Below are 12,199 nucleotides of genomic sequence, written 5' to 3' on the forward strand. Positions count from 1 at the left end.
GCCGTGAAAAAAAAGTTGGCCATCGTTAGGGAGGCGATTTCAACGGCAACTCAGGTGGGTGATAACCCCACGCGATACATTCCAACTTTTGACACACATCGCACACGACTATCGCGGTCGAATGTCTAACAAGAGAACATAACTACAGTACTCGTCCACAGTGGGAAGGCTGTAGATGACTCTGTTTCGTAGCAGGGGATGGTTTAAGGTGCAGAGCGCCCCGGATGAGATCCCTAGTGTGCGCCTGTCGCTGCTGGCCACTAAAATGAGCGTGAGGGTGCGCGTGTGAGGACGTTGTGACGGTGTACCATCCTAGGACAGGCCACAGCTGGGGGTGCAGTGGCTGTTGGGAAGCTCATGTCAAGCTCATAGTCACACCATAGGTGGGCTGTTGCCTCGTCCCGTCGATTCGGTCTTCCTGGGGTGATGGGCGACAATCCTTTCTCAGTCAGGCTCACGGATTTCCAAGCCCGTCGATCGATGGGATCTCACTCAAGTGGTTGTCGATCAAGTCAAGCGCGTGTTGGCGCAGTATTAATTACTAGAGTTGACGACTGCGGCGATGATATCGGATCAAGATTCAAGGTGGTCTCGGGCCAAGACCGAATACTGTAATTAACCTGCTGCTTAGCTGCTGTAACTTGAGATGCTTTGTTTTAGAGTACGAGGTTTGGGGAGGACCCTTACCAACGTTACCGTTCTCCAAGTTCCCAAAAACCCGCCAATCTCTTGTGACCACGCACAGAGTCAGAGCTGTGTTCCCTTTCTTTCCTTGCACTTTCCCCGGCGAGATCACAGTGGAGCAAAGGTGTTGAAACTCGGTTCGTCGTGCGTTGGCTCACGGCCCAGTTATTGCTCATCATCGATAAACCAAACGAATTGTAAGCCTTGTACATCTCAGTTTCGCGAGCAAAAGAAGACTGCGGGTTTGTGGGCGACGTCCCGGCTGGTTCATTGCTGCACTGATACAGTAAAGTACAAGGCTAGGTAAAGAGACCTTGCAAGGGTTTATTGGAGGTTGTCCTGATTGATCGTGAGAGATTCCATCATCTGGAGTGAGGTGAGCGATGCAGAGAATTTTGGTCAAGTCACGAGGCGATCCAATGGATTGTATTTCCCTTTTCGTTTGGTCCATCCGTACCTTCCTTTATGAGCTTCTGTGGTGTTTTGCACGGAAGGTGCCTCACAGGCTTCCACTTTCACCTACCTGCCTTGCCTACCAAGGTGATTCTTTGCACACCTCAGGCATTACATATCGTGAGGAATACAACATCCTCAGGCTCCCCCAAATTTGGTCCTGCGCATACCTAGCCAAGTAGGTGCATCATGTTACGACTTCACAACTATTCGAGTTAGAGAAATTCCTTGGGCTAGGCTATTATAGTCATGTCTGTGCATCCCATCCCGTCCAATCCTTGCATACATTTCAGGATACTGTAACTCGACGTTTCCTTCACCATCCACATGGATAGTCAGCTTCCACCAACCATTCAATGAATCAACCATCCAAGTCAATTTTCACTTTGACGCTTTCCGGGTCTTTTGGCTTCTCTCCTTGATCCAGAATGTCTTGGGCCACCCCCGATGACCCCGGAATCTCATATGCAAGGCCGATTGGATCCCACGGCATCTCTCTTCACCTTTTTTCGCCAAAGGCTTGCGCAGAATCTCTCTCTAGTCTTGAGGACCTAACGTTAGCTCACTGTCATTGTGGCCGTGGCTTATCGATTATGGCGGAACGCGTCAGCCTTCTCTGTCCACCGTGTTTGCCTCATGAGTATGTTGAGCAAGAGGTAGCTTTCTGTGCTGGCAATGTCGGTGACGAGGCTGCAATGACGATTGAGCTATGACTGAGCCACGGGCTCTTGTCATGGTCAATCGAGACGGTCAGGCTGCGACAGGCCTCGACTCCGCCTTTGGCCTAACTGACTTAGTGTCGAACTGCTGCTATTTAGGGGACCTGTCATGACATGGGTCCTTTAGGCAAGCAAGCTGTCCTAGTTCCTACACAGCAAAATCCCTCTCCACAGGACTACAGCATACAACATCAGCCTCGACGATCTTTCCACTGCGCCAGATTGACAGATTTATCAGCGTATCAAAGCTGGAATTTAGTTGACTCATTGCAACTAACTAGGCACTGGGCCGTGCCGTGCGCAGCGGGCCAGCCAACTCAAAGCTTTGCTGGCTGTTGATATCTGGACGACGGTGGATATCGTAAGGCTGTTTGTTTGGAAACAAATGTTACAACCCAGCTGTCGTGACGTCTGTGCTAGTCTACCCTTATCTAGACATGCAAAATGTGGTTTGACTGATGGCATTTCGAATTTTGCAGAAGTCGATGTTGACGTCCAAGGAAAGCCCTGCTAACCAAGTGGGAACCAAACACCTGCACTCCTGCAGCAGCATCGTGATTACGCCCAGGTGTGTAGGACACAGGACGCCATGAACTCTTTGAAGCATCTGGGTCTCATAAACACAATGTGAGGTGCTACACAGTTACAGCTGTCCAGCAAATGTTCTACATAAGCACAAGCGAGAGGGAGCATCTTCAATTTGGACCCGACCAGTATGTCCTACCCTGCAGCTTCTCACACCTCTTCGTTTGCATCGCACGCGCTGAGGATGCGCGTTGACCACCAACATGACCGACCCATCGAGATGCAGTCCTTGTTCATGTGTTGACCGCCGATTCGCCCTCGTGAGCTCTGTCCCCTGTTCGACAGGTGTTTGGACCAATCCCAAGACCTCCAGTTCTTGTCTTGATCGAACCAGCACCCTGGATATCGTGTTCGCAGTCTCTAGAATCAGTGTAATCATCAACGCATCGGCTTCTCATCTTTCTTGGCGTTGCGTGCCTGTGCCTGACCAACATGAGGCCGCAATATCGGCCTGCAGTTCTTTTACTAGAAGCCCGAGGAAGCGGAATCCGCTTACACTTCACACCAACTAAATCGGAGATGGTCGAATTGCCGTTTTGGACGACCTACACGAAGCTGGAGTCGGACCATCTTGGATAAACCACTCATGGAGCTCTATGTCGTCACTGCAATATGTTTGGTAATCTTCGAATCTGGAGGTCACCGAGCTGACCTCACTTTGTCTCTGGTCTTGCCCAATCTCAATCGACTCGACCTAAGCCGCGTTTTAGCGGAGTTGATCTGTTTCCTCGTCCAACTTTTCGCTACTGCACCTATCCGAGACCAGCAGGTCGGATTGACGCAATGCTACGGGAACTAAGCTCGCTACTGCACAGTTGCTTAATCGAGAAGTTGACAGCATCATGGCGCTTAGACGATTGGTGTCATGACGAAGGTCTCCAGTGATGCCAGATACGTACATCAATCGATGTCAGGCCTCAGAATCAATAGCCGCCAACAACTCTATGGTATTGAAAATCTAACATAGCCGTATACCCGAAATTCAGACTGAGGGGGATATGTCGCCTCACTTTGCGCTTGAAATGCTCTATTTCCCCATGCTTCACCCACTTGCTGGATATGGGGGCATCGGCCCGTAGGTGGAACATGCGAGATATGCCACTATCAGGCTCTTGCAGAATGTGCTCCCGGCTAGAAAGGCGATGCCTGGAAGATTTGGGAACGATCCGAATGGTCGGGCTCCAGACCTTCCGATCCTGGACCCTTCGCTGCTACTCCCCTCAAGCAGTTGCACATTATGCCTAACAAGTGAATGAGGATCAGCCATTTACTGGATTTGGGTTTCTGATGCTCAGTATGCTGCTGCCCGAGTTGTCCTTCGCGTTTCAACCGTAGGTCTTGACCATCATCTGCCTGGCGCCACAACCACATGAACAATCGACTATAGGCTGTTCATGTGCAGCTTTCTAGTTGGGCATATCTCTCATCTACTGGGTCATAGTACAATGCCTTATTGCCATAGAGCTTCAATTCCTGTTCTCTCCGACCCCCGGAAAGTATGGTCCGATTTGTCATCTCACTTCTCACTTGTGGAATACTGGCTTAATGGTGTCTTATCCAAGCTTCTCAAGGTAGCCAAGAACCAATGTCTGCTACTATTAGGGGCGAATACTAAGACGGGCTGTCCAAGCTTGAGTTGTACATGTGCTTCAACCATCTCTGGACTTTCGGTTTGATATATGTTTCCTGTTGCATAAGCGTGATAACTGTAGGAGCCTCTCGCCCATCACCACCTTTCCTATACTGGTGTTGTCTCATGCGACTTAGTTCTCTCTTCGACTTATTTGCTGAGGACCCGTGCAACAAGTCTACCTGAGTGGTCAGTGGAACTGCCATCCCTATTTGGTCTGAGCTCAACCTCCGCCGTTGAAGATCGTGCCGATCAAAAGCAAACGGAGAGGCATGATGCTTGCTCGGGCTTATACAATGTAACCTCACAAAGCGCAGCCCGTAGCAGACTAGACAGATAGAAACGTGGCCGTACAACTGCTGTGTAGACGGCCGGACCGTGCCTGAAATAAAGTATTTGTCTCGGATTCATGCGAGACTTGTTTGAGCGGAGACAAGCATGGGATTTTACATGCGTAGGACACCGAAGCCAGAGGTGGCAGTGACACGAACACAGAGCAGGATCATCGGTCGATAACATAACCTACTGAATCGAACTGCTTTACAACTAACTAAATCTTTCATGTTCCACTCGTCCCCCGTCTTGAACGTACACACCTCTTGCAGTGCTTATATCCTTCTCCTGTATCGCTCTTGGACCCTTAATCCACCACTCAACGCCTTGGGATACAACCACGGCCCAGCGGTCAGTCTTGACTCCTTCCTGTTATTCGTCGTCGTCATCATCATAGACATCCTCTTACGAAGATACTCATCACTCTCGCTGCGTCGTTCCCAGCTGTACTAAGACTGGCTGTTCCAGCCAACCCAGCTTCGCGGCATGACGCGCCAGATCTTGACCTCTCCGCTACGCAGATCGTCGAGCTTGAAGCTTTCCACCTTGACCTTCTTGCTCTCACGGCCCTGCTCCCATGCGCGTACCTTCTTCTTGGTACCATCCCACTCGGCTACAACCGCAACGTGGTCAGGTTTGCCCACCTCAGCAGAGTACTTCGCGTGCATGGGGCCGTGCTTGCCCTGGAATTTGGCGTTACGGATGGTGATGATATCGCCAGCTCGAATCATGTCGTTCTGCTGGGTCGATGCGTTGGCCATGTTGGAGTATACAAGGGCGCCGTATGCGCGAGTACCAACGGGAGGCAGGACATCCTTGTAAGGCTTGAGAAGTTCCAAGACAAGGCCTTGAGGTGTACCGTCTGCAACGACTGAATCCTTCTTGGATGCTACTGCCGTCGAAATCTGACGACCGAAGCGTTCGTAGTATTCTTCCATCTGGTCCTGTCGGAGAGCACGCGGTGGGGGTTCGTGGCGCTGCTCTAGCTGAACGTCTGATGGGTCGTAGGGATCATATCGGACAGTCAAGAAAGTTTGTGAGTAGTCTTGATATAGGATGGAGATTTCGCGTGTGATCGTCGTTTGTTGCCCGCCATTAGTAGATGTCGACTCCTCGGCCTCGAAGTAGATATCTTTACGGCCTTGGAGTGCAGGTGGTACCTGGTTAGATTGCTTCCACCAGCCACTCTGTATAGCCAGATCCATATCGTTAGCAATGAAACCCGACTCCATCGACATCGAAGGTCGATGCATATCCATGGACCGTCTATTTCCAGCAGTAGCTCTTGATATATCAAGGGATTGTCGGTTGGAGGTGCGACCAGGCACAGCCGGAGGAGGGGGTCGTCGGTCCATAGGAGAAGTTACAGATGGAGATGAAGGGAAAGCAGTCTCTTCCTCGATCTTTGGTGTCCTAGGGGCATATGCGTGTCCTCCAGGGGGTGCTGAGTAGTTGTATGGGTCGTAATCCTCTTCGGGACGAGGTGATTGAGGCGGCTGCGGGGGTAGGATATTAGCTGGAGGTGGAGGAGGCGGTGCAGCGCGTGGCACGTCAACGGAAGGCCGCTTGTCCGCAGGAGGAGGGGGAGGAGCAGCGCGAGGTATGTCCATTGACTGCCGCTTGTTCTCTGGAGGCGGTTGCGAAGGAACAGGTGGAGGTACAGCCCTAGGAGCCGCTGCAGAAGGAACGGGAGGTGGTATATTGGCGGGAGCATCAGATGCTGGAGATAGGAGGGTGTTGTCTTCCAGACTTGAATCCCGGGCGTGAGACTTCAAAGCGTCCTTATGAGGGACCGAGGAAGCAATGTCAGTATCGTAGTCGCCCTCGTACTCAGTGAGTTCCTCAGCCTCTTCCTCGCCGGCTTGAGGAGGCCCTCTAGGCTGTGCCAAAGAATCTTGGGTCGATTGTCGTCGAGGGACACCGGGTGGAGGAGGAGGTGGCGGTCGACTCTGTGTAGGAGGAGCAGGGGCAGATCCTGGAATAGGAGGCGGTAGTCGACTTAACCTGTTGCTAGCACTGGACCCGGGAGAAATAGGACTGAAGTCTTCACGAGTTGGAGAAAGCGGTGGCGACCTTGAAGGCAAGTGAGGAGGTTGGACTGGTGGTGGCGGCATGGGAGGAGACCTTGCAGCAACGGTAGGCGTTTCTCTCTCACTATCACGACCACCGGAAAGTTCATCCCCAGACTCAGATCCATCTGACTGAGATTTTGCGTCGGCGGGAGGTGGGGGTGGTGGTCGAGCTATGGAGACATGAGTCTAGATCGTCTTATTAAGAAGATGGTCACTTACAATCAGATGGCACAGGAGGTGGCGCTCCTCGGCTGCCAGGTACAGGAGGAGCTCCTGCGGGTTCTCTGGGAGGAACTAAACAACATCAGTATCACGTTTGGACCACCAAGTTCAACAACGTACTTGTAGGGGCGGAGTGAGGTGCCGGAGTGGCCTCACTATCTTCGTCCTCGTCCGGTGTCTCGGCAGGCTGCGAAGGTACTGGAGGCGGTGGTGCACGAGCAGCTGGTTCAGGTTCCGTCTCAGGATGCGCTGACTCTTCTGGCTTACTTGGACCGCCGAATCCAGGAAGAGGCATCATTGCAGGAACCGGTGGGGCACCTTGAGATGTTGGTGAGGCCTCACTAATGCTGTCATCGACGGAAGAGTGCTCTGGCTTTGGTGCTGGTTTCTTCTTCTTGGGTGGAGGCGCAGGCGCTGGCATAGGCGCACCAAACATACCGTGGAAACCCATACCGCCGCTCATCTTAGCCATTCTAGCCCTCAACTCTTCCTTGCGCCTGACTTCAGGGTCAACCTCCTCATCTTCTTCCTCTACTTTCTCTGCTTCGTCGCTCTCCTGCTTCTTGGGTGCTTCAGGGGGAGGACCAGCATGGATAGGTAACGTGGGCGCTCGTGGCGCAACCTTGGATGTACCATCGCTATCTTCACGCTCCGTCAGGTCGTCATTGCCTTCAGTGGTGTCACCAGCGCCAGACATGTCTGCCTCGTTCCCGTCATGAACAAGTTCAGCTGCGGGTCCCTTGGACGATTTACGGCGCGGAGGAGGTGGCATTCGGGTTGCCTGGGGCTCGTCTATAGATGTTCTGGCCTCGGTGTCCTGGGTGTCACTTCGCTCAAGGGGAGTTGGAGGCTCTTGAGGTGATGCCTCCGTCTCGGCTGGGGCTTCAGCATGACCGACACTCTCACGTTTCTTCTGAGGCTTTTTAGGTTTCTCCTTCTTAGCAGCAGCATCGGCATGTCGCGCAGCCTGCTCCTGCTGCTGTTTTTGAAGAAGCGCAATGCGCTCTTTTAGACTAGTAGGTTTGGGTTGATCCTCAGTTTCGCCTTCTTGGGCTTCGGTTGGCACAAGTCCCGCTCGCTCAGCTTGTCCTTGCGTCTCAGCCTCTCGTTCCTTGATTTCAGGATCCTCATCGCGCCGATAGACTTTGGCCGTTTGAGGTTGTTGCGGTGGAGGTATAAAAGCGTTGCGGCTTGGAGGAGGAGCCACAAACGGCTTCTTGATGAAGCCTGTACCTGTTCCAGCAAGGCCACTTGGTTTGAAGGGCGCAACGGGAGGCGCCGCGGGTTTGTTAAAAGCCGCAATGCGATCCTTGAACGAGCTAGACTTAGGCTTCTCTGTCACCGGAGGTGGTCCAGAAGGCTTGGGTTTAGGTGAAGCCGCAGCTGGTGGTTGAACTGGAGCGGGGACCGGAGGCTCAGCAGCTTTAGGCACTGCCGGAGGCGGGGGAGCAGCAGCCGGAGCGGGCTCGGCGGGCTTTGGGGCAGACTCCGAGATAGCCGGGGCAGATGGTTCGGGAACGGCGTGCTGATGTATGGGCTCATGGGCTTCTTCGATCTCGGGCTCGGGCTCGGGAGCAGGCACTGGAGGAGGCGCTTGCTGAACAGGTGGCGGTGGGGGAGAAGCGATATCTTCGGCGGGTTGAGCAGTTTCGGGCTCCTTCTTGGTACGAGTTCGAGCTGGACGAGGTGGTGCGGTAGGCTCAAACTTTTCGACAAAGTTTCGGGGGAAGATGCCCTCTTGCTTTACGCCTTGGTCGTCAAGGTATTCCCCGCCATACCAGTCGGCATCCTCCTCATCGGTTACAGTGATAACTTGTCCAATAGCGAAGTTGAGGTCATCCTCATGAGGCGACGAGTACTCGTAGATAGCCTTGACCTTGAATGGCGCGGCCATTTTGCTGGTAATTGATCCTCTGGAAGCTCTCTTGCAGGACAGATGCTGCCCGAGGCTCGGATCTAGGCTGCTCTGCTCGGGGCGTGTGGCTGTATGGAGTACGAAAGTATAGTACGTGATTGTTCGTAGGTCAACAACAGCTCGCTCGCTTGGTAGAGTGTGGGGCACGACAGGGGGGCGTCGTCAGCCTGTGGGATCGAGGGAGGCGGGGGAGAGTATAGTACTGAATTGCTTGGAGGCGCAGTTGAATAGTGAAGACGATTGTCCGGTTTTTAGATATGTGCTGGAAATTATTATGCGCGATGTTGGAGGTCTTAAAAAGAAGATGCAGGGCGATACAAGCAAGCAAGAGACAAGAGAGATGAGTTGCAGGTTGCAAGGAGGCGGCGGTGGTGTTTAGCGGAGCATAGACCAGAGCCTAAGGTAGAGCTGGGGCGTTTGTCGACGTCAGCGCTATGAGCAAGTAGAGTCGTAGAGGATGAGCCCGTCACTCCGTCTATCTCACGGCTAAAAGTGTTAGGCGCGAGGACAACGGTACCTCCGAGCTACAGTACTGAAGTAGAGTTAGTACTACAATAACATTGAACACTGGAGAAGTTCCCAACCAAGTTGGTGCCTAGCCCCGATGATAGTCGGTCATGTTTTATCAAGATAAGACGTCAAGAAATGTGGATGACAATGATGCAAGACATATGATGAATTCGGACAATAACTGCGAGTCGAGGGATTGCATTGCGCTTTATCTTTAATTCGTGGGGTCATGAGGTATCTGCGGTAGTCAGTCGCTATGGCCGAGCAGTCCGGATGGCAGACATTGGATGGACCCATTAGGTTGGCATGAGAACATGGGTGCCTTGTAGAAACACTGATTTAAAACATCCGTCCAAGCGTAATACCAAGGCATAGACCATATGCTAGCAGGACTGTGAAACTTTGAAACCAGTGCTTTATACAATTCGCGTCCAATAGATGCAACCAGAGGAAAAGACGACCGTTCTTGATGCCGTGCAACAATGCATCATGGAACGATTCTCTGTTTCAATTGACCCCCCAGGTCCTTCCAATCTCCCGAGACTACTGATACTGGGATCCATCCGTTGTAGTAAAAAAACAGTGAACCTTAATAGTGAGCGTTAACGTCCTAGTTTGCATCCTTTTTATTGTCAATGCGCACAGTCTAAGTCATACTCGAATAGCAGGAACTAGGCTTTGATTATGTTAGACATATAACAGTTCAGTCACTTTTTGTAATTTGGACCAATATATGCGGATATTTATTCCATACGTTTAAATTTAGATCTCATGGATGTCTTCTGCCATGGGTAATAGAGGGCTTCTACCGGGTAGTGGCACCTACAGAGCTAACTGTGGCGGCGGGGCTCTTCTGATCTTTTCGAGCTCTCGGATTTGAATGCTACAGTATTACACATCCTTTCCATCTTCAAGGTCGCAACATTCACCCATCATGGCCTCAAGCTCTAAGCAACCCTCAAAGGGCATTCTCAAGAAACCCAAGTCCATGAAAGAGCGAGACGCCGACCCTAAAGAGATCGCTATCGCCCATGCTAAGATCATCCAGCATCGCAAGGATCTTGAAGCAGAAATCCTCGATAGCTTGGTCATCCTTTCCGAATACCCTCGTGTCCGCGAATCTCCTTATAATGCCTCGAACCCTGCTTCATCCGACATAGCCGAGTTCAAGGCTCACGTACGACTATTCCAACCCTCCGATTACGACGACCTCATCATCGAGCGCAATGTGAATGAGCTTTGTGGTTATACCCTCTGTGCACGACCACGCAGGAATACAGGACCTGGCGGTCAGTGGAAGATCGCTTCCAACGGCAACATCATGAAGCGCGAGGACCTTGAAAAATGGTGTTCTCAACAATGCGCTCGCCGCGCCCTCTACGTCAAGGTTCAGCTTAATGAGACAGCTGCATGGGAACGTGCAGGTATTCCGGATATCGAGATTGATTTGCTCGATGAGGACAAGTCCAAAGAAACGGACGTTGATCGGGCTACACGAGAGATGGGTCAACTCAAGCTGGAAGAGCAGAGGCAAGCTGCCCGTGACACTGCGGCTCTTGCTCTCGAACGAGGTGAACCTGATGCATCTAAAAGCAAGAGCAAGAAGATGAACATTACGCTTCGAGAGAATGATGCAAAAGCACCTTCCACAACACCCGGCAAGCCTGAGGTCTACGATGCGGAACACTTACTCGTCGAAGGCTACAAAACAAAACTGAAGTTGAAGGATGACGAATAGAAGCAAGAGGAAATCAAGTGACAGTATGCATAGGATAGGCGTTAGATGGCACATGTATCACATAACATCACAATAAGGATAAGATACCCCTTCACGACCGTCGCATCACTGCTCGGTGTTAAGGATATGAAGGACAGTCCTTCAATCCTTTGGCTCAGTCCCGGTCATGCGAACTGGCCTTGGGCAAGGTCACATTCACAGAAACAAGAGTAACTTGGCGATCAAGCGTCATCTCTGGAGATATCCAGAGAATCGGCGACACCTGGGGGGGTTGTAAAGTCTTTCTTTGAGACCTATGCACTCACTGTCCTAAGACGCCTAGTGAAACCCTTGAAATTCCAGACACCCATAATCCCAAACAACAATTTTTTAGTCGCGGCGAGGGCGGTCGCCGTATCGTCGTCCACCACGCTCGGGGATCTGCTGCTGGGTGACGGGGATGACGTTGACGGGGATAGACTCGAACTGCATAAACTGTTAACATCTTGTCCAACATTTTCAGATATCGGGAAACGTACGCCAAGGTGCTTGAGGAGGTCCTTGGTCTCGCCATCGACGTCGAGCTGGCCACTCTCGGAGTTCTGGGTGAAGTCCAGAGCGGAGACCTCAGGAACGAACTGATCCTTGCGCTCACGCTCCTCCTCCTGAAGCTTGAAGGAGATACCGCGGACGGGACCACGCTGGATACGCTTCATCAAGTGGGTGGTGTAGCCGGCAATCTAAAACTCCTCAATTAGCCCATGTCTTCGGTTTTCGTCCGTTTTGAGCCGGGATTTCGCACCTTGTTGCGCAGACGCTTGGAGGCGATGATAGCGATCTCATCGCAGATACGCTTGTTGGTCTCGAAATCTAATGTAAGACGAGGGTAATATCTCTCGATCACGCTGGAACCGTCTGTTAGAAATGACTCCAAACTCTTCTTCTTGAATCTAGAAGAAAAGGGCTTTCTTTTGGTATAACTTACACCTTGGCGGACTTCTTGACGGTCTTGGTACGAACGCGACCCATTTTGGCGGTATTGGACTGTTAGGACGGTGGGCGAGAGGTTGGAAGAAGACACAGCTGGAAATTCCGCTACAGACCGAGAATTAATTTTGGTGTTGAGGAGGTGGGAGGAAGGAGGTGGGTCGTTCCTTCCCTAGGGTTCTGGTCACGTGTCGCGGCTTCCGGCTTTGACACGGGAATCAAAGTGGACTTCATTTGGCCATTGCTTAGATCTTATCTAAAAGCTCAGCCATTGGCCAGGTTGGAATGGCTCTTTCAGGGCCACCTTCAGCGTATAGGTATCTGACTGATCTTGCGAGTCGGAGCGAGATATATAGCAAGCATTGCTATCAC

At 51.8% G+C, this 12,199-nt stretch overlaps 3 protein-coding genes across 3 annotated transcripts; 1 reads left to right on the forward strand and 2 right to left on the reverse strand.

The window, feature by feature from the left end:
- Positions 1-4,853: 4,853 nt before the first annotated feature.
- Positions 4,854-8,592, reverse strand: B0J16DRAFT_356523 (uncharacterized protein; the record flags this gene model as incomplete). The annotated part of the gene is made up of 3 exons (XM_046129478.1): positions 4,854-6,646; positions 6,696-6,760; positions 6,791-8,592. The coding sequence occupies 3 exons, from the start codon at positions 8,590-8,592 to the stop codon at positions 4,854-4,856; spliced, it is 3,660 nt and encodes a 1,219-aa protein (XP_045981062.1).
- Positions 8,593-10,057: 1,465 nt separating this feature from the next.
- Positions 10,058-10,861, forward strand: B0J16DRAFT_321402 (Rtr1/RPAP2 family-domain-containing protein; the record flags this gene model as incomplete). The annotated part of the gene is made up of 1 exon (XM_046125634.1): positions 10,058-10,861. The coding sequence occupies one exon, from the start codon at positions 10,058-10,060 to the stop codon at positions 10,859-10,861; it is 804 nt and encodes a 267-aa protein (XP_045981063.1).
- Positions 10,862-11,230: 369 nt separating this feature from the next.
- On the reverse strand, positions 11,231-11,869 carry B0J16DRAFT_321403 (ribosomal protein S17e; the record flags this gene model as incomplete). Its single annotated transcript, XM_046125635.1, has 4 exons — positions 11,231-11,326; positions 11,380-11,580; positions 11,643-11,790; positions 11,826-11,869. 4 exons carry the CDS (start codon positions 11,867-11,869, stop codon positions 11,231-11,233), a joined length of 489 nt encoding a protein of 162 aa, XP_045981064.1.
- Between the last annotated feature and the right edge of the window lie 330 nt (positions 11,870-12,199).

This window comes from Fusarium flagelliforme (genome assembly GCF_020744385.1).
Source record: "Fusarium flagelliforme strain FIESC 12 MPI-CAGE-AA-0113 chromosome Unknown B0J16scaffold_5, whole genome shotgun sequence".
Taxonomy (NCBI): Eukaryota; Fungi; Ascomycota; class Sordariomycetes; order Hypocreales; family Nectriaceae; genus Fusarium; species Fusarium flagelliforme.